Source organism: Salmo salar, chromosome ssa21 (assembly GCF_905237065.1).
Source record: "Salmo salar chromosome ssa21, Ssal_v3.1, whole genome shotgun sequence".
Taxonomy (NCBI): Eukaryota; Metazoa; Chordata; class Actinopteri; order Salmoniformes; family Salmonidae; genus Salmo; species Salmo salar.
In genome coordinates, this window is record NC_059462.1 from 55,528,010 (window position 1) to 55,550,594 (window position 22,585).

A 22,585-nucleotide genomic window follows, 5' to 3' on the forward strand; every position below is an offset into this window, starting at 1 on the left:
TGAATCGGTGAAACAAAGTTATCAGATTCAGAACATGCCAGAGAGAGAGAGAGAGAGAGAGAGAGAGAGATAAATAAATCATGTATCCGTATTCTCAATCCCCACTGGGATACTTAGCATCGTTTACTCTTATTTATGAAGGGACGTGTTGTGTTATGGTATGTGTGTGTTATGGTATGTGTGTGTGTGTTGTGGTGTGTGTGGTGTGGTGTGTTATGGTATGTGTGTGTTATGGTGTGTGTGTGTTATGGTGTGTGTGTGTGTGTGTGTTATGGTGTGTGTGTGTGTGTGTGTGTTATGGTGTGTGTGTGTTGTGGTGTGTGTGTGTGTGTTATGGTATGGTGTGTGTTATGGTGTGTGTGTGTTATGGTGTGTGTGTGTGTGTTATGGTGTGTGTGTGTGTGTGTTATGGTGTGTGTGTGTGTTATGGTGTGTGTGTGTTGTGGTGTGTGTGTGTTATGGTGTGTGTGTGTGTTGTGGTGTGTGTGTGTTGTGGTGTGGTGTGTTATGGTATGTGTGTGTGTTATGGTGTGTGTTATGGTGTGTGTGTGTGGTTTGGTGTGTGTGTGTGTGTTATGGTGTGTGTGTGTTATGGTGTGTGTGTTGTGTTATGGTGTGTGTGTGTGTGTTATGGTGTGTGTGTGTGTGTGTGTGTGTTATGGTGTGTGTGTGTGTTATGGTATGCGTGTGTTGTGGTGTGTGTGTGTTATGGTGTGTGTGTGGTGTGGTGTGTGTGTGTTGTGGTGTGTGTGTGTTGTGGTGTGTGTGTGTTATGGTGTGTGTGTGTGTTGTGGTGTGGTGTGGTGTGTTATGGTGTGTGTGTGTTGTGGGGTGTGTGTGTGTTATGGTGTGTGTTGTGGTATGGTGTGTGTGTGGTGTGGTGTGTGTGTGGTGTGGTGTGTGTTATGGTGTGTGTGTGGTGTGGTGTGTGTGTGTTGTGGTGTGTGTGTGTTGTGGTGTGTGTGTGTTGTGGTGTGTGTTGTGTTGTGGTGTGTGTGTGTGTTATGGTGTGTGTGTGTTATGGTGTGTGTGTGTGTGTTTTGGTGTGTGTGTGTGTGTGTGTTTTGGTGTGTGTGTGTTATGGTGTGTGTGTGTGTTGTGGTGTGTGTGTGTTGTGTGTGTGTGTGTTGTGTTGTGTGTGTGTTGTGGTGTGTGTTGTGTTGTGGTGTGTGTGTGTTATGGTGTGTGTTGTGTTGTGGTGTGTGTGTGTGTGTTATGGTGTGTGTGTGTTATGGTGTGTGTGTGTGTTATGGTGTGTGTGTGTGTGTGTTATGGTGTGTGTGTGTGTGTTATGGTGTGTGTGTGTGTGTTGTGGTGTGTGTGTGTTATGGTGTGTGTGTGTTATGGTGTGTGTGTGTGTGTTATTGGTGTGTGTGTGTTATGGTGTGTGTGTGTGTGTTGTGGTGTGTGTGTGTTATGGTGTGTGTGTGTTATGGTGTGTGTGTGTGTGTTATGGTGTGTGTGTGTGTTGTGGTGTGTGTGTGTTATGGTGTGTGTGTGTTGTGGTGTGTGTGTGTTGTGGTGTGTGTGTGTTGTGGTGTGTGTGTGTTGTGGTGTGTGTGTGTTGTGGTGTGTGTGTGGTGTGTTGTGGTGTGTGTGTGTTGTGGTGTGTGTGTGTTGTGGTGTGTGTGTGGTGTGGTGTGTGTTGTGTTGTGGTGTGTGTGTGTTGTGGTGTGTGTGTGTGTTGTGGTGTGTGTGTGTTGTGGTGTGTGTGTGTTGTGGTGTGTGTTGTGTTGTGGTGTGTGTGTGTTGTGGTGTGTGTGTGTTGTGGTGTGTGTGTGTGTGTGGTGTGTGTTGTGGTGTGTGTGTGTGTGTGTGGTGTGTGTGTGTGTGTGTGTGTGTGTGTTGTGGTGTGTGTGTGTGTGTGTGTGTGTTGTGTTGTGGTGTGTGTGTGTTGTGGTGTGTGTGTGTTGTGGTGTGTTGTGTGTTGTGGTGTGTGTGTGTGTGTGTGTGTGGTGTGTGTGGTGTGTGTGTGTTGTGGTGTGTGTTGTGTTGTGGTGTGTGTGTGTTGTGGTGTGTGTGTGTTGTGGTGTGTGTGTGTGTGTGTGTGTGTGTGGTGTGGTGTGTGTTGTGTTGTGGTGTGTGTGTGTTGTGGTGTGTGTGTGTTGTGGTGTGTGTGTGTTGTGGTGTGTGTGTGGTGTGTGTGTGGTGTGGTGTGTTGTGGTGTGTGTGTGTTGTGGTGTGTGTGTGTGTGGTGTGTGTGTGTTGTGGTGTGTGTGTGTTGTGGTGTGTGTGTGTTGTGGTGTGTGTGTGTTGTGGTGTGTGTGTGTTGTGGTGTGGTGTGTTGTGGTGTGTGTGTGTTGTGGTGTGTGTGTGTGTGGTGTGTGTGTGTTGTGGTGTGTGTGTGTTGTGGTGTGTGTGTGTTGTGGTGTGTGTGTGTTGTGGTGTGTGTGTGTTGTGGTGTGTGTGTGTGTGGTGTGTGTGTGTTGTGGTGTGTGTGTGTTGTGGTGTGTGTGTGTTGTGGTGTGTGTTGTGGTGTGTTGTGGTGTGTGGTGTGTTGTGGTGTGTGTGTGTTGTGGTGTGTGTTGTGGTGTGTGTGTGGTGTGTGTGTGTTGTGGTGTGTGTGTGTTGTGGTGTGTGTGTGTTGTGGTGTGTGTTGTGGTGTGTGTTGTGGTGTGTGTGTGTTGTGGTGTGTGTGTGTTGTGGTGTGTGTGTGTTGTGGTGTGTGTGTGGTGTGATCATGTGCTGAAAACCACAAACCTTCAATAAGATATCTAGTGGAGGAAGAAAGGAGAGGAAACGGTTTGTTTCTGTGTGGCATGTGAACAACATCACGACTGATAGCAGGCGGGCGAACAGGAGGCTCAGATAACGAATGGCTGGGAGGAGAGTCTCAGAGGGCTTGTAGGGCTGGGAGGAGAGTCTCAGAGGGCTTGTAGGGCTGGGAGGAGAGTCTCAGAGGGCTTGTAGGGCTGGGAGGAGAGTCACAGAGGGCTAGTAGGGCTGGGAGGAGAGTCTCAGAGGGCTTGTAGGGCTGGGAGGAGAGTCACAGAGGGCTAGTAGGGCTGGGAGGAGAGTCTCAGAGGGCTTGTAGGGCTGGGAGGAGAGTCTCAGAGGGCTTGTAGGGCTGGGAGGAGAGTCTCAGAGGGCTTGTAGGGCTGGGAGGAGAGTCACAGAGGGCTAGTAGGGCTGGGAGGAGAGTCTCAGAGGGCTTGTAGGGCTGGGAGGAGAGTCACAGAGGGCTAGTAGGGCTGGGAGGAGAGTCTCAGAGGGCTTGTAGGGCTGGGAGGAGAGTCTCAGAGGGCTTGTAAGGCTGGGAGGAGAGTCACAGAGGGCTAGTAGGGCTGGGAGGAGAGTCTCAGAGGGCTTGTAGGGCTGGGAGGAGAGTCTCAGAGGGCTTGTAGGGCTGGGAGGAGAGTCTCAGAGGGCTTGTAGGGCTGGGAGGAGAGTATCAGAGGGCTAGTAGGGCTGGGAGGAGAGTCTCAGAGGGCTTGTAGGGCTGGGAGGAGAGTCTCAGAGGGCTTGTAGGGCTGGGAGGAGAGTCTCAGAGGGCTAGTAGGGCTGGGAGGAGAGTCTTAGAGGGCTAGTAGGGCTGGGAGGAGAGTCTCAGAGGGCTTGTTAGGGCTGGGAGGAGAGTCTTAGAGGGCTAGTAGGGCTGGGAGGAGAGTCACAGAGGGCTTGTAGGGCTGGGAGGAGAGTCTCAGAGGGCTTGTTAGGGCTGGTAGATGAGTCTCAGAGGGCTTGTAGGGCTGGGAGGAGAGTCTCAGAGGGCTTGTAGGGCTGGGAGGAGAGTCTCAGAGGGCTTGTAAGGCTGGGAGGAGAGTCACAGAGGGCTAGTAGGGCTGGGAGGAGAGTCTCAGAGGGCTTGTAGGGCTGGGAGGAGAGTCTCAGAGGGCTTGTAGGGCTGGGAGGAGAGTATCAGAGGGCTAGTAGGGCTGGGAGGAGAGTCTCAGAGGGCTTGTAGGGCTGGGAGGAGAGTCTCAGAGGGCTTGTAGGGCTGGGAGGAGAGTCTCAGAGGGCTAGTAGGGCTGGGAGGAGAGTCTTAGAGGGCTAGTAGGGCTGGGAGGAGAGTCTCAGAGGGCTTGTTAGGGCTGGGAGGAGAGTCTTAGAGGGCTAGTAGGGCTGGGAGGAGAGTCACAGAGGGCTTGTAGGGCTGGGAGGAGAGTCTCAGAGGGCTTGTTAGGGCTGGTAGATGAGTCTCAGAGGGCTTGTAGGGCTGGGAGGAGAGTCTCAGAGGGCTTGTTAGGGCTGGTAGATGAGTCTCAGAGGGCTTGTTAGGGCCTGATGCTTCTGTTGATCATGTGGCTGTCTATAGGTTACAGGAACACAACTCAGTTCACCCCTCACCAGGGCTCCTAGTCTCCCTCCCTGCCTGTCTCTCTCTCCACTAAACTCCCTGCCTGTCTCTCTCTCCACTAAGCTCCCTGTCTGTCTCTCTCTCCACTAAGCTCCCTGTCTGTCTCTCTCTCTCCACTAAGCTCCCTGTCTATCTCTCTCTCCACTAAGCTCCCTGTCTGTCTCTCTCTCCACTAAGCTCCCTGTCTGTCTCTCTCCACTAGGCTCCCTGTCTGTCTCTCTCTCCACTAAGCTCCCTGTCTGTCTCTCTCTCCACTATCTCCCTGTCTGTCTCTCTCTCCACTAAACTCCCTGTCTGTCTCTCTCTCCACTAAACTCCCTGTCTGTCTCTCTCTCCACTAAGCTCCCTGTCTGTCTCCGTCTCCACTAAACTCCCTGTCTCTCTCTCTCTCCACTAAGCTCCCTGTCTGTCTCTCTCTCCACTAAGCTCCCTGTCTGTCTCTGATAAACAGAGATACTCTCCCATATATGTCTGTCTGTCAGGTAGGGCACAGAGCCATACTGAGAGAGAGGAAACAACATACAGGACATTCTAACCATCTCATCACATTTTCAGTGATAATGGATGTGTAGTGGAACCGTTGTGATGTAGGAATGGATCACTTTGATAAATCTAGCATAGGAAGACATCATGGTCACCATGTGACGCTTTGGGTTTACTGGTCACCATGTGACGTTTTGGGTTTACTGGTCACCATGTGACGCTTTGGGTTTACTGGTCACCATGTGATGCTTTGGGTTTACTGGTCACCATGTGACGCTTTGGGTTTACTGGTCACCATGTGACGCTTTGGGTTTACTGGTCACCATGTGATGCTTTGGGTTTACTGGTCACCATGTGACGCTTTGGGTTTACTGGTCACCATGTGACGCTTTGGGTTTACTGGTCACCATGTGAAGCTTTGGGTTTACTGGTCACCATGTAACGCTTTGGGTTTACTGGTGACCATGTGACGCTTTGGGTGACTGGTCACCATGTGACGCTTTGGGTTTACTGGTCACCATGTGACGCTTTGGGTTTACTGGTGACCATGTGACGCTTTGGGTTTACTGGTCACCATGTGACGCTTTGGGTTTACTGGTCACCATGTGACGCTTTGGGTTTACTGGTCACCATGTGACGCTTTGGGTTTACTGGTCACCATGTGACGCTTTGGGTTTACTGGTCACCATGTGACGCTTTGGGTGACACACAGAGTTTAGTTACAGTTATCACCTACTCTACGGAGAATCCTGTGTGAATAATCTAACTGTGTATCTCTGACTGTGTGTGAGATAGAGAGACAAACAGGTTTATATCTCTTCTCCTCTCCCCTCCTCCACCCTGTACCCCTTTGACTGTTTGTGTGATAGTGTGTGTCAGCATGTGGCAGAGTGGGGAGAGGGACAGACTCCTGGAACAGCCCAGAAACTGAAGCCCTCTTTCTCTTCGCTCTGCTCTGCTCGGCAGCCAGCCTCTTCCTGTCTCCTGTCCTCTCTCAACCCTCACTACAGTCCCCCACTACAGTCCCCCACTACAACTGAGCAAGAGGACAAGTACATTAGAGTGTCTGGTTTGAGAAACAGACGCCTCGCCTCACAAGTCCTCAACTGGCAGCTTCATTAAATAGTACCCGCAAAACACCAGTCTCAACTTCAACAGTGAAGAGGCGACTCTGGGATGCTGGCCTTCTAGACAGAGTTCCTCTGTCCAGTGTCTGAGTTCTTTAGCCCATATTAAACCTTTATTTGTATTGGCCAGTCTCAGATATGGCTTTTTCTTTGCAACTCTGTCTAGAAGGCCAGCATCCCGGAGTCGCCTCTTCACTGTTGACGTTGAGACTGGTGTTTTGTGGGAACTTGAGGATTGGAGCAAAGCAAACAGACACTAGGAGGGAACTTGAGGATTGGAGCAATGATGAAAAGCTTTTATTGTTTTCCTCTTACGGAAGAAAGTCATTTTTGATGGATTAATGTACCTGCAATGTGTGCTTTTGTACGGGCGTGTGTGTGTGTGTGTGTGTGTGTGCGCGTGTGTGTGTGTGTGTGTGTGTGTGTGCGCGTGTGTGTGTGTGTGTGTGTGTGCGTGCGTGCGTGTGTGTGTCAGTGTACTGTGTGGCTATATTTGGTAGTGAATAAGTTACATGCCATCGAAGAGCAGCGGAGAAGAGACCACAGTACGTAAAACATGCCTTTTAAGATATAGTAGCTGTGGAAATGTCAACACTTCAAAGTCTATTACAGTTGAGGCATCTGGTTCTTATTGTTCCTCTTCAATATGTGACACACTGAAGAGGACAGCAGGGGGGCGATTCACAGCGGTGGCCATTAAGTCATATGGTGTGAAGGCAGACAGTCCCAGAACGATACCAGGTCTGTGTTCAACCTGGCTGAGTTCTAGTAGCGGTGTAGTGGTGTAGTGTTCTAGAACTAGTGTTCCAGTAATCTAGTGTTCTAGTAGTGGTGTAGTGTTCTAGAACTAGTGTTCCAGTAATCTAGTGTTCTAGTAGTGGTGTAGCGTTCTAGAACTAGTGTTCCAGTAATCTAGTGTTCTAGTAGTGGTGTAGTGTTCTAGAACTAGTGTTCCAGTAATCTAGTGTTCTAGTAGTGGTGTAGCGTTCTAGAACTAGTGTTCCAGTAATCTAGTGTTCTAGTAGTGGTGTAGTGTTCTAGAACTAGTGTTCCAGTAATCTAGGGTTCTAGTAGTGGTGTAGCGTTCTAGAACTAGTGTTCCAGTAATCTAGTGTTCTAGTAGTGGTGTAGCGTTCTAGAACTAGTGTTCCAGTAATCTAGTGTTCTAGTAGTGTTGTAGCGTTCTAGAACTAGTGTTCCAGTAATCTAGTGTTCTAGTAGTGGTGTAGTGTTCTAGAACTAGTGTTCCAGTAATCTAGTGTTCTAGTAGTGGTGTAGCGTTCTAGAACTAGTGTTCCAGTAATCTAGTGTTCTAGTAGTGTTGTAGCGTTCTACAACTAGTGTTCTAGTAATCTAGTGTTCTAGTAGTGTTGTAGCGTTCTAGAACTAGTGTTCCAGAAATCTAGTGTTCTAGTAGTGGTGTAGCGTTCTAGAACTAGTGTTCCAGTAATCTAGTGTTCTAGTAGTGTTGTAGCGTTCTACAACTAGTGTTCTAGTAATCTAGTGTTCTAGTAGTGTTGTAGCGTTCTAGAACTAGTGTTCCAGAAATCTAGTGTTCTAGTAGTGGTGTAGCGTTCTACAACTAGTGTTCTAGTAATCTAGTGTTCTAGTAGTGTTGTAGCGTTCTAGAACTAGTGTTCCAGTAATCTAGTGTTCTAGTAGTGGTGTAGCGTTCTAGAACTAGTGTTCCAGTAATCTAGTGTTCTAGTAGTGGTGTAGCGTTCTACAACTAGTGTTCCAGTAATCTAGTGTTCTAGTAGCGGTGTAGTGGTGTAGCGTTCTAGAACTAGTGTTCCAGTTATCTAGTGTTCTAGTAGTGGTCTAGCGTTCTAGAACTAGTGTTCCAGTAATCTAGTATTCTAGTAGTGGTGTAGCGTTCTAGAACTAGTGTTCCAGTAATCTAGTGTTCTAGTAGTGGTGTAGCGTTCTAGAACTAGTGTTCCAGTAATCTAGTGTTCTAGTAGTGGTGTAGCGTTTTAGAACTAGTGTTCCAGTAATCTAGTGTTCTAGTAGTGGTGTAGCGTTCTAGAACTAGTGTTCCAGTAATCTAGTGTTCTAGTAGTGGTGTAGCGTTCTAGAACTAGTGTTCCAGTAATCTAGTGTTCTAGTAGAGTTGTAGCGTTCTAGAACTAGTGTTCCAGTAATCTAGTGTTCTAGTAGTGTTGTAGCGTTCTAGAACTAGTGTTCCAGTAATCTAGTGTTCTAGTAGTGGTGTAGCGTTCTAGAACTAGTGTTCCAGTAATCTAGTGTTCTAGTAGTGGTGTAGCGTTCTAGAACGAGTGTTCCAGTAATCTAGTGTTCTAGTAGTGGTGTAGTGTTCTAGAACTAGTGTTCTAGTAATCTAGTGTTCTAGTAGTGGTGTAGCGTTCTAGAACGAGTGTTCCAGTAATCTAGTGTTCTAGTAGTGGTGTAGTGTTCTAGAACTAGTGTTCCAGTAATCTAGTGTTCTAGTAGTGTTGTAGCGTTCTAGAACTAGTGTTCCAGTAATCTAGTGTTCTAGTAGTGTTGTAGCGTTCTAGAACTAGTGTTCCAGTAATCTAGTGTTCTAGTAGTGGTGTAGTGTTCTAGAACTAGTGTTCCAGTAATCTAGTGTTCTAGTAGTGTTGTAGCGTTCTAGAACTAGTGTTCCAGTAATCTAGTGTTCTAGTAGTGGTGTAGCGTTCTAGAACTAGTGTTCCAGTAATCTAGTGTTCTAGTAGCGGTGTAGTGGTGTAGCGTTCTAGAACTAGTGTTCCAGTAATCTAGTGTTCTAGTAGTGGTGTAGCGTTCTAGAACTAGTGTTCCAGTAATCTAGTGTTCTAGTAGTGGTGTAGTGTTCTAGAACTAGTGTTCCAGTAATCTAGTGTTCTAGTAGTGGTGTAGCGTTCTAGAACTAGTGTTCCAGTAATCTAGTGTTCTAGTAGTGGTGTAGCGTTCTAGAACTAGTGTTCCAGTATGCAGGAGATGTAACGATGGTGAAGAGTTCACTGTGTTCCAGGAGAGAGGAACTGGCTGGCATGGAGCAGATGTTGAGATGTAACTGTTCACAGATATTGTGGTGGAAGCCAGCCACTGTGTGTGTGTGTGTGTGTGTGTGTGTGTGTGTGTGTGTGTGTGTGTGTGTGTGTGTGTGTGTGTGTGTGTGTGTGTGTGTGTGTGTGTGTGTGTGAAAGCCAGCCACACAAGCAGACCTCAAACTGTCAATCAATGGTGTCTGTTTGAAGGCCTTCCAGAACCTCCTGCTGGGACACTACCATGGGGCTGGAGAGACACCAACTGTAACGTGTGTTTGTACTGTAGTGTTTGCATGTGTGTGTGTGTGTGTGTGTGTGTGTGTGTGTGTGTGTGTGTGTGTGTGTGTTGTGTCTTTCATTCCGTTACAACACTTGGCTGTGCTGCAGTCAACATAGGTTTACATATAAAACACTGTACTGTACTCTGGGTTATTCTGCTCTGTTCTGCTCTACTGCACTCTACTGTACTGTACTCTGGGTTATTCTGCTCTGTTCTGCTCTACTGTACTCTACTGTACTCTACTCTACTGTACTGTACTCTACTGTACTCTACTCTACTGTACTGTACTCTGGGTTATTCTGCTCTGTTCTGCTCTACTGTACTCTACTCTACTGTACTGTACTCTGGGTTATTCTGCTCTGTTCTGCTCTACTGCACTCTACTGTACTCTACTCTACTGTACTCTACTGCACTCTACTCTACTGTACTGTACTGCACTCTACTGTACTCTACTCTACTGTACTGTACTCTGGGTTATTCTGCTCTGTTCTGCTCTACTCTGATCTGATCTGCTCTACTGCACTCTACTGTACTCTACTCTACTGTACTCTACTCTACTGTACTCTACTCTACCTTACTCTACTGTACTCTACTGCACTCTACTCTACTGTACTGTACTGCACTCTACTGTACTCTGCTCTACTGCACTCTACTGCACTCTACTGCACTCTACTGTACTCTACTGTACTCTACTTTCCTCTACAGTACTCTGCTCTACTCTACTGTACTCTACTGTACTCTGCTCTACTCTACTGTACTCTACTGTACTCTGCTCTACTCTACTGCACTCTACTGCACTCTACTGCACTCTACTCTGCTCTACTGCACTCTACTCTACTCTACTGTACTGCACTGCACTCTACTGCACTCTACTGTACTCTACTGTACTCTACTGTACTCTGCTCTGCTCTACTCTCCTGTACTGTACTCTGCACTTCTCTACTCCACTCTACTGCACTCTACTCTAGTCTACTGTACTCTATTCTATTCTACTCTACTCTACTGTACTCTACACTTCTCTACTCTAGTCTACTCTGCTCTGCTCTGCTGTTGTCTTGTGGACCATGTTGTCTAATTCTCTACATGCTTGTCTTCCTCCCTGCCTCTCTAACACATCAATCTCTGCTGCTGTGTTGGTGAAGTAATTGGAAGTGAAAAGTATATATATTGTGACTGTGGTCGACAGCTGAAGGGCTTACTCATTGTGCATATGATACACGCAGAGAGGAGAGGAAAATTAACACCCTGTCTTAAAGCTTCCTGTGGGGGGGGGGGAAGTAGTGTATGTGAGTGTGTTTGTGTGTCGGGTCAGAATGGATGCTTTGTGAGCCTCACCATCTAACTCACAGCGTTAATCTGACCCCTGACCTTTAACACAGAGACAGCTTGTCTGTCACTTCCTGTCCCAGTGTGGCGCTACAGATAGTACACTACTGTGATACTATGTGTCCTTTAGAATATAGTGTTAAGGACAGTTTAACCCTTAACAGGATTTGGCAGGAAGTGATTTGTTCACCGGCGATAAATGTCGGTGTCGTCATTAATGCTGTTCTCCTGCTCCTGTTCCCGAATAACTGAGTTTCCTTTTGTCAAGTCCAGGAAGTAAAACGGCTCTGCGTTTTTTTTTAGGATGAGGAGGTGTAGTCTCTCTTCCAACAGACATTAGTAGTTCCCAGAACTACGCTAGATAAAATGGCTATCGTTATCTCATGTTCCCCGACTGAAGCCTCTTGTGTTGTCTGTCCTATAGGTGAGGCTTGTGGCGGACATTTTGACGCCAGCAACGCCGGGTACATCACCACCCCAGGCTACCCTCTGGAGTACCCGCCTCATCAGAACTGTCGCTGGGTCATCACCGCTCCAGAACCTTCCCAGCGCATCGTCCTCAACTTCAACCCACACTTTGAACTGGAGAAACTAGACTGCAGGTAAGAGAGAGAGAGAAGTAGTAGATCTATATGGTGTATATCCAACATCGCAGAGAAATCTGTGTATATATATATATTTTTATTTATTTATTTAACCTTTTAATTTAACTCGGCAAGTCAGTTAAAGAACAAGTTCTTATTGACAATGCCGGCCTAGGAACAGTGGGTTAACTGTCTTGTTCAGGGGCAGAACGACAGATTTTTTTTTACCTTGTCAGCTCGGTGATTACGATCTAGTAACCTTTTGGTTACCAGCCCGATGCTCTAACCACTAGGCTACCTGCCGCCCCGGGTATCCAACACCATTTCTAGCTCCCTGCTGTTTCTGGCTCAGTCTCCCTCGTAATAAACTCTTGGCGTTATCTCTCTGTAATCTCCCACACCATATTCCCCATCTAGCTGTAATCTCCCACACCATATAATCCCCATCTAGCTGTAATCTCCCACACCATATTCTCCATCTAGCTGTAATCTCCCACACCATATTCCCCATCTCTCTGTAATCTCCCACACCATATTCCCCATCTCTCTGTAATCTCCCACACCATATTCTCCATCTAGCTGTAATCTCCCACACCATATTCCCCATCTCTCTGTAATCTCCCACACCATATTCCCCATCTCTCTGTAGTCTCCCACACCATATTCCCCATCTCTCTGTAATCTCCCACACCATATTCCCCATCTAGCTGTAATCTCCCACACCATATTCCCCATCTCTCTGTAGTCTCCCACACCATATTCCCCATCTCTCTGTAGTCTCCCACACTATATTCCTAATCTAGCTGTAATCTCCCACACCATATTCCCCATCTCTCTGTAATCTCCCACACCATATAATCCCCATCTAGCTGTAATCTTCCACACCATATACCCATCTCTCTGTAATCTCCCACACCATATTCCCCATCTCTCTGTAGTCTCCCACACCATATTCCCCATCTCTCTGTAGTCTCCCACACTATATTCCTAATGTAGCTGTAATCTCCCACACCATATTCCCCATCTCTCTGTAATCTCCCACACCATATTCCCCATCTAGCTGTAATCTCCCACACCATATCCCCATCTCTCTGTAATCTCCCACACCATATTCCCCATCTCTCTGTAGTCTCCCACACCATATTCCCCATCTCTCTGTAGTCTCCCACACTATATTCCTAATGTAGCTGTAATCTCCCACACCATATTCCCCATCTCTCTGTAGTCTCCCACACCATATTCCCCATCTCTCTGTAATCTCCCACACCATATTCCTAATCTAGCTGTAATCTCCCACACCATATTCCTAATCTAGCTGTAATCTCCCACACCATATTCCTAATCTAGCTGTAATCTCCCACACCATATTCCTAATCTAGCTGTAACTCCCACACCATATTCCCCATCTCTCTGTAATCTCCCACACCATATTCCTAATCTAGCTGTAATCTCCCACACCATATTCCCCATCGCTCTGTAGTCTCCCACACCATATTCCTAATCTAGCTGTAATCTCCCACACCATATCCCCCATCTAGCTGTAATCTCCCACACCATATTCCCCATCTCTCTGTAATCTCCCATACTATATTCCCCATCTCTCTGTAATCTCCCACACCATATCCCCATCTAGCTGTAGTCTCCCACACCATATTCCCCATCTCTCTGTAATCTCCCACACCATATTCCTAATCTAGCTGTAATCTCCCACACCATATTCCCCATCTCTCTGTAATCTCCCACACCATATTCCTAATCTAGCTGTAATCTCCCACACCATATCCCCATCTAGCTGTAATCTCCCACACCATATTCCCCATCTCTCTGTAATCTCCCACACCATATCCCCCATCTCTCTGTAATCTCCCACACCATATTCCTAAACTAGCTGTAATCTCCCACACCATATTCCCCATCTAGCTGTAATCTCCCACACCATATTCCTAATCTAGCTGTAATCTCCCACACCATATCCCCATCTAGCTGTAGTCTCCCACACCATATTCCCCATCTCTCTGTAATCTCCCACACCATATTCCTAATCTAGCGGTAATCTCCCACACCATATCCCCATCTAGCTGTAATCTCCCACACCATATTCCCCATCTCTCTGTAATCTCCCACACCATATTCCCCAACTAGCTGTAATCTCCCACACCATATTCCTAATCTAGTTGTAATCTCCCACACCATATTCCCCATCTAGCTGTAATCTCCCACACCATATTCCTAATCTAGCTGTAATCTTCCACACCATATTCCCCATCTCTCTCTAATCTCCCACACCATATTCCCCATCTTTCTGTAATCTCCCACACCATATTCCCCATCTCTCTGTAATCTCCCACACCATATTCCCCATCTAGCTGTAATCTCCCACACCATATTCCCCATCTAGCTGTAATCTCCCACACCATATTCCCCATCTCTCTGTAATCTCCCACACCATATTCCTAATCTAGCTGTAATCTCCCACACCATATTCCTAATCTAGCTGTAATCTCCCACACCATATTCCCCATCTAGCTGTAATCTCCCACACCATATTCCTAATCCAGCTGTAATCTCCCACACCATATTTCCCATCTAGCTGTAATCTCCCACACCATATTCCTAATCTAGCTGTAATCTCCCACACCATATTTCCCATCTAGCTGTAATCTCCCACACCATATTCCTAATCTAGCTGTAATCTCCCACACCATATTCCTAATCTAGCTGTAATCTTCCACACCATATTCCCCATCTCTCTGTAATCTCCCACACCATATTCCCCATCTCTCTGTAATCTCCCACACCATATTCCCCATCTCTCTGTTCTCTCCCACACCATATTCCCCATCTAGCTGTAATCTCCCACACCATATTCCCCATCTAGCTGTAATCTCCCACACCATATTCCCCATCTCTCTGTAATCTCCCACACCATATTCCTAATCTAGCTGTAATCTCCCACACCATATTCCTAATCTAGCTGTAATCTCCCACACCATATTCCCCATCTAGATGTAATCTCCCACACCATATTCCTAATCTAGCTGTAATCTCCCACACCATATTCCTAATCTAGCTGTAATCTCCCACACCACATTCCCCATCTAGCTGTAATCTCCCACACCATATTCCTAATCTAGCTGTAATCTCCCACACCATATTCCTAATCTAGCGGTAATCTCCCACACCACATTCCCCATCTAGCTGTAATCTCCCACACCATATTCCTAATCTAGCTGTAATCTCCCACACCATATTCCTAATCTAGCTGTAATCTCCCACACCACATTTCCCATCTAGCTGTAATCTCCCACACCATATTCCTAATCTAGCTGTAATCTCCCACACCATATTCCTAATCTAGCTGTAATCTCCCACACCATATTCCCCATCTAGCTGTAATCTCCCACACCATATTCCTAATCTAGCTGTAATCTCCCACACCACATTCCCCATCTAGCTGTAATCTCCCACACCATATTCCTAATCTAGCTGTAATCTCCCACACCATATTCCTAATCTAGCGGTAATCTCCCACACCATATTCCTAATCTAGCTGTTATCTCCCACACCATATTCCCCATCTAGCTGTAATCTCCCACACCATATTCCTAATCTAGCTGTAATCTCCCACACCATATTCCTAATCTAGCGGTAATCTCCCACACCATATTCCTAATCTAGCTGTAATCTCCCACACCATATTCCTAATCTAGCTGTAATCTCCCACACCATATTCCTAATCTAGCGGTAATCTCCCACACCATATTCCTAATCTAGCTGTAATCTCCCACACCATATTCCTAATCTAGCTGTAATCTCCCACACCATATTCCTAATCTAGCGGTAATCTCCCACACCATATTCCTAATCTAGCTGTAATCTCCCACACCATATTCCCCATCTCTCTGTAATCTCCCACACCATATTCCTAATCTAGCGGTAATCTCCCACACCACATTCCCCATCTCTCTGTAATCAAATTCCACATCAACAACAACAAGAACAACAACAACAACCACAGAGTTCTAGAACCCTAGATAGAATCAGTGTTGTATTGGGAGCATTCCATTCCATATGCCTGACGTCACTTCTTCTACCCTCTATTGGTAAATCAGAGAAGTGCAGCCATATTCCAGACGGTCCGTTATTTTGGGAAGAGATTGACCAATGTCCAACTCTCCATACTTCACATAGAATACCGCTGTATCAGTGGGCACTGAGCTGCATATAGACGTATAAGGCAACATACCTAACCAGTCAAAAGTTTGGACACACCTACTCATTCAAGGGTTTTTCTTTATTTTTTAAAACTATTTTCTACATCGTAGAATAATTTGTGAAGACATCAAAACTATGAAATAACACATATGGAATCATGTAGTAACCCCCCCCCCCAAAAAAAAGTGTTAAACAAAATCAAAATATATTTTATATTTGAGATTCTTCAAAGTAAGCCTCCCTTTTGCCTTGATGACAGCTTTGCGCCCTCTTGGCGGTATTGTTATTTCATAGTTTGGATGTCTTCACTATTATTCTACGATGTAGAAAATAGTGAACCATAAAGAAGTGTTCTAAAACTCTTTAGTGTACATTTTGTTTTATTTCTACTGTCCTGTGCATTCATAACACTGTCGGTAGAGGCTTCCTTGAAAATATGTACACAGTCAATATACATGTATAGGGCTGAGATAGGGTTTAGTCTACAAGTCTACGAGCTGATCGAAGACAGGACACTCCTAGTAAAGCCTAAACTTGCAGACAGATAGTGGTCCGTGTCCCAAATGGCATCTTAAGGCCCATCTGGCTCTGGTCAAAAGTAGTGCACTATATACGGACTAAGGTGTTATTGGGCTCTGATCAAAAGTAGTGCGCTATATAGGGACTAGGGTGTTATTGGGCTCTGATCAAAAGTAGTGCACTATAAAAAGGGACTAGGGTGCCATTTGGGACGTAGACATTCCCAGTCATATCCTATCAGCCTCTCTCTCTCTCTCTCTCTCTCCGCCCTTCTTCCATTTATTAACAAGCCATCAATAATACAAGGATATGTTTCTAAAAGAGAGATTTATGGCCCAGGATGCTTCCTGACAGTCTTTTGGAATGAGAACATTAATCTTTTAGCAGCTGTTGTTGAAAGACACTCTGCTGCTCTTCATCAGTAGTGATAGAAACACAGATTGTGTACTTTGACGTTTTATTGTCACGTGCACAAGTACAGTGAAATGCCTTTTCTTCCTTGCTCTTTCCCAATAATGAAATAATCAATATCAGTAGTACTATAAAACATTTATAAAAAAAGTTAAGTTTAACAAAAACACATGAGAAATATAAATAATAACACAAGGAAGTAAGTAAGTTATATATCAGGAACAGTTCCAGGATCAGTAGTTATATACAGGGACAGTTCCAGGATCAGTAGTTATATATACAGGAACAGTTCCAGGGTCAGTAGCTATATACAGGGACAGTTCCAGGATCAGTAGTTATATATACAGGGACAGTTCCAGGATCAGTAGTTATATATACAGGAACAGTTCCAGGATCAGTAGCTATATACAGGGTCAGTAGCTATATACAGGAACAGTTCCAGGATCAGTAGTTATATATACAGGGACAGTTCCAGGATCAGTAGTTATATACAGGGACAGTTCCAGGGTCAGTAGCTATATACAGGGACAGTTCCAGGGTCAGTAGTTATATACAGGGACAGTTCCAGGATCAGTAGTTATATACAGGGACAGTTCCAGGATCAGTAGTTATATACAGGGTCAGTTCCAGGATCAGTAGCTATATACAGGGACAGTTCCAGGATCAGTAGCTATATACAGGGACAGTTCCAGGGTCAGTAGTTATATACAGGGACAGTTCCAGGATCAGTAGTTATATATACAGGGTCAGTTCCAGGATCAGTAGTTATATACAGGGACAGTTCCAGGATCAGTAGTTATATACAGGGACAGTTCCAGGATCAGTAGTTATATATACAGGGACAGTTCCAGGATCAGTAGCTATATACAGGGACAGTTCCAGGATCAGTAGCTATATACAGGGACAGTTCCAGGATCAGTAGCTATATACAGGGACAGTTCCAGGATCAGTAGCTATATACACAGGGACAGTTCCAGGATCAGTAGCTATATACACAGGGACAGTTCCAGGATCAGTAGCTATATACACAGGGACAGTTCCAGGATCAGTAGTTATATACAGGGACAGTTCCAGGGTCAGTAGCTATATACAGGGACAGTTCCAGGATCAGTAGCTATATATACAGGGACAGTTCCAGGGTCAGTAGTTATATATACAGGGACAGTTCCAGGATCAGTAGTTATATACAGGGACAGTTCCAGGATCAGTAGCTATATACAGGGTCAGTTCCAGGGTCAGTAGCTATATACAGGGACAGTTCCAGGATCAGTAGTTATATACAGGGACAGTTCCAGGATCAGTAGCTATATACAGGGACAGTTCCAGGATCAGTAGTTATATACAGGGACAGTTCCAGGATCAGTAGCTATATACAGGGACAGTTCCAGGGTCAGTAGCTATATATACAGGGACAGTTCCAGGATCAGTAGCTATATACAGGGACAGTTCCAGGATCAGTAGCTATATACAGGGTCAGTAGCTATATACAGGATCAGTAGCTATATACAGGGACAGTTCCAGGATCAGTAGCTATATACAGGGACAGTTCCAGGATCAGTAGCTATATACAGGGACAGTAGCTATATACAGGGACAGTTCCAGGATCAGTAGCTATATACAGGGACAGTAGCTATATACAGGATCAGTAGCTATATACAGGGACAGTTCCAGGATCAGTAGTTATATACAGGGACAGTAGCTATATACAGGGTCAGTAGCTATATACAGGGACAGTTCCAGGGTCAGTAGCTATATACAGGGACAGTTCCAGGATCAGTAGTTATATACAGGATCAGTAGCTATATACAGGGTCAGTAGCTATATACAGGGACAGTTCCAGGATCAGTAGTTATATATACAGGGACAGTTCCAGGATCAGTAGCTATATACAGGGTCAGTTCCAGGGTCAGTAGCTATATACAGGGTCAGTAGCTATATACAGGGTCAGTAGCTATATACAGGGACAGTTCCAGGATCAGTAGTTATATACAGGGACAGTTCCAGGGTCAGTAGTTATATACAGGGACAGTTCCAGGATCAGTAGTTATATACAGGGACAGTTCCAGGGTCAGTAGCTATATACAGGGACAGTTCCAGGATCAGTAGCTATATACAGGGACAGTTCCAGGATCAGTAGCTATATACAGGGACAGTTCCAGGGTCAGTAGCTATATATACAGGGACAGTTCCAGGGTCAGTAGCTATATACAGGGACAGTTCCAGGGTCAGTAGCTATATACAGGGACAGTTCCAGGGTCAGTAGTTATATACAGGGACAGTTCCAGGGTCAGTAGCTATATACAGGGACAGTTCCAGGGTCAGTAGCTATATACAGGGTCAGTAGCTATATACAGGGACAGTTCCAGGATCAGTAGTTATATACAGGGACAGTTCCAGGATCAGTAGCTATATACAGGGACAGTAGCTATATACAGGGACAGTTCCAGGGTCAGTAGCTATATACAGGGACAGTTCCAGGATCAGTAGCTATATACAGGGACAGTAGCTATATACAGGGACAGTTCCAGGGTCAGTAGCTATATACAGGGACAGTTCCAGGATCAGTAGCTATATACAGGGTCAGTAGCTATATACAGGGACAGTTCCAGGGTCAGTAGCTATATACAGGGACAGTTCCAGGATCAGTAGTTATATATACAGGGACAGTTCCAGGATCAGTAGTTATATACAGGGTCAGTTCCAGGATCAGTAGTTATATATACAGGGACAGTTCCAGGGTCAGTAGCTATATACAGGATCAGTAGCTATATACAGGGTCAGTAGCTATATACAGGGACAGTTCCAGGATCAGTAGCTATATATACAGGGACAGTAGCTATATACAGGGTCAGTTCCAGGATCAGTAGTTATATACAGGGTCAGTAGCTATATACAGGGTCAGTTCCAGGATCAGTAGTTATATATACAGGGACAGTTCCAGGGTCAGTAGCTATATACAGGGTCAGTAGCTATATACAGGGTCAGTAGCTATATACAGGATCAGTAGCTATATACAGGGTCAGTAGCTATATATCCAGGGACAGTTCCAGGATCAGTAGTTATATACAGGGTCAGTAGCTATATACAGGATCAGTAGCTATATACAGGGACAGTTCCAGGGTCAGTAGTTATATACAGGGACAGTTCCAGGATCAGTAGCTATATACAGGGTCAGTAGCTATATACAGGGACAGTTCCAGGATCAGTAGCTATATACAGGATCAGTAGCTATATACAGGGTCAGTAGCTATATACAGGGACAGTAGCTATATACAGGGACAGTTCCAGGATCAGTAGCTATATACAGGGACAGTTCCAGGATCAGTAGCTATATACAGGGTCAGTAGCTATATACAGGGTCAGTAGCTATATACAGGGTCAGTAGCTATATACAGGGTCAGTAGCTATATACAGGATCAGTAGCTATATACAGGGTCAGTAGTTATATACAGGGTCAGTAGCTATATACAGGGACAGTTCCAGGATCAGTAGTTATATACAGGGTCAGTTCCAGGATCAGTAGTTATATACAGGGACAGTTCCAGGGTCAGTAGCTATATACAGGGACAGTTCCAGGATCAGTAGTTATATACAGGGTCAGTTCCAGGATCAGTAGTTATATACAGGGACAGTTCCAGGGTCAGTAGCTATATACAGGGTCAGTAGCTATATACAGGGTCAGTAGCTAGGATCAGTAGTTATATACAGGGTCAGTTCCAGGGTCAGTAGCTATATACAGGGTCAGTAGCTATATACAGGATCAGTAGCTATATACAGGGTCAGTAGCTATATACAGGGACAGTTCCAGGGTCAGTAGCTATATACAGGGTCAGTTCCAGGGTCAGTAGCTATATACAGGGTCAGTAGCTATATACAGGATCAGTAGCTATATACAGGGTCAGTAGCTATATACAGGGTCAGTAGCTATATACAGGATCAGTAGCTATATACAGGGTCAGTAGCTATATACAGGGACAGTTCCAGGGTCAGTAGCTATATACAGGGTCAGTTCCAGGGTCAGTAGCTATATACAGGGTCAGTAGCTAGATACAGGGACAGTTCCAGGGTCAGTAGTTATATACAGGGTCAGTTCCAGGATCAGTAGTTATATACAGGGACAGTTCCAGGGTCAGTAGCTATATACAGGGACAGTAGCTATATACAGGGACAGTTCCAGGGTCAGTAGTTATATACAGGGTCAGTTCCAGGATCAGTAGTTATATACAGGGACAGTTCCAGGGTCAGTAGCTATATACAGGGTCAGTTCCAGGATCAGTAGCTATATACAGGGTCAGTAGCTATATACAGGGTCAGTAGCTATATACAGGGTCAGTAGCTATATACAGGGACAGTTCCAGGGTCAGTAGCTATATACAGGGTCAGTTCCAGGGTCAGTAGTTATATACAGGGTCAGTAGCTATATACAGGGACAGTAGCTATATACAGGGTCAGTTCCAGGGTCAGTAGCTATATACAGGGTCAGTAGCTATATACAGGGTCAGTTCCAGGGTCAGTAGCTATATACAGGGTCAGTAGCTATATACAGGGTCAGTTCCAGGGTCAGTAGCTATATACAGGGTCAGTAGCTATATACAGGGTCAGTTCCAGGGTCAGTAGCTATATACAGGGTCAGTAGCTATATACAGGGTCAGTAGCTATATACAGGGTCAGTTCCAGGGTCAGTAGCTATATACAGGGTCAGTAGCTATATACAGGGTCAGTAGCTATATACAGGGTCAGTAGCTATATACAGGGTCAGTAGCTATATACAGGGTCAGTAGCTATATACAGGGTCAGTTCCAGGGTCAGTAGCTATATACAGGGTCAGTTCCAGGGTCAGTAGCTATATACAGGGTCAGTAGCTATATACAGGGTCAGTTCCAGGGTCAGTAGCTATATACAGGGTCAGTAGCTATATACAGGGTCAGTAGCTATATACAGGGTCAGTAGCTATATACAGGGTCAGTAGCTATATACAGGGTCAGTAGCTATATACAGGGTCAGTAGCTATATACAGGGTCAGTAGCTATATACAGGGTCAGTAGCTATATACAGGGTCAGTAGCTATATACAGGGTCAGTAGCTATATACAGGGACAGTAGCTATATACAGGGTCAGTAGCTATATACAGGGTCAGTAGCTATATACAGGGTCAGTAGCTATATACAGGGTCAGTAGCTATATACAGGGTCAGTAGCTATATACAGGGTCAGTAGCTATATACAGGGTCAGTAGCTATATACAGGGTCAGTAGCTATATACAGGGACAGTTCCAGGGTCAGTAGCTATATACAGGGTCAGTTCCAGGGTCAGTAGCTATATACAGGGTCAGTAGCTATATACAGGGACAGTTCCAGGGTCAGTAGCTATATACAGGGTCAGTAGTTATATACAGGGTCAGTAGCTATATACAGGGTCAGTAGCTATATACAGGGTCAGTAGCTATATACAGGGTCAGTAGCTATATACAGGGTCAAGTAGCTATATACAGGGTCAGTAGTTATATACAGGGTCAGTAGCTATATACAGGGTCAGTAGCTATATACAGGGTCAGTAGCTATATACAGGGTCAGTTCCAGGGTCAGTAGCTATATACAGGGTCAGTAGCTATATACAGGGTCAGTAGCTATATACAGGGTCAGTAGCTATATACAGGGTCAGTAGCTATATACAGGGTCAGTAGCTATATACAGGGTCAGTAGCTATATACAGGGTCAGTAGCTATATACAGGGTCAGTAGCTATATACAGGGTCAGTAGCTATATACAGGGTCAGTAGCTATATACAGGGTCAGTAGCTATATACAGGGTCAGTAGCTATATACAGGGTCAGTAGCTATATACAGGGTCAGTTCCAGGGTCAGTAGCTATATACAGGGTCAGTAGTTATATACAGGGTCAGTTCCAGGGTCAGTAGCTATATACAGGGTCAGTAGCTATATACAGGGTCAGTTCCAGGGTCAGTAGCTATATACAGGGTCAGTAGTTATATACAGGGTCAGTAGCTATATACAGGGTCAGTAGCTATATACAGGGTCAGTAGTTATATACAGGGTCAGTTCCAGGGTCAGTAGCTATATACAGCGTCTGTAGCTATATACAGGGTCAGTAGCTATATACAGGGTCAGTAGCTATATACAGGGTCAGTAGCTATATACAGGGTCAGTAGCTATATACAGGGTCAGTAGCTATATACAGGGTCAGTAGCTATATACAGGGTCAGTTCCAGGGTCAGTAGCTATATACAGGGTCAGTAGCTATATACAGGGTCAGTAGCTATATACAGGGTCAGTAGCTATATACAGGGTCAGTAGTTATATACAGGGTCAGTAGCTATATACAGGGTCAGTA

The 22,585-nt window shown here is 45.4% G+C and overlaps 1 protein-coding gene across 2 annotated transcripts in view; it reads left to right on the top strand.

Moving 5' to 3' along the window:
• LOC106582529 (neuropilin-2) overlaps nt 1-22,585 on the top strand; it is a 244,879-nt gene that overhangs the window by 21,461 nt on the left and 200,833 nt on the right. For both annotated transcript variants that reach the window (XM_045704914.1, XM_045704915.1), the window contains exon 2: nt 10,931-11,108. In XM_045704914.1, the coding sequence (XP_045560870.1) occupies nt 10,931-11,108 (178 nt within the window). The remainder of the gene's footprint in view (nt 1-10,930; nt 11,109-22,585) is intronic.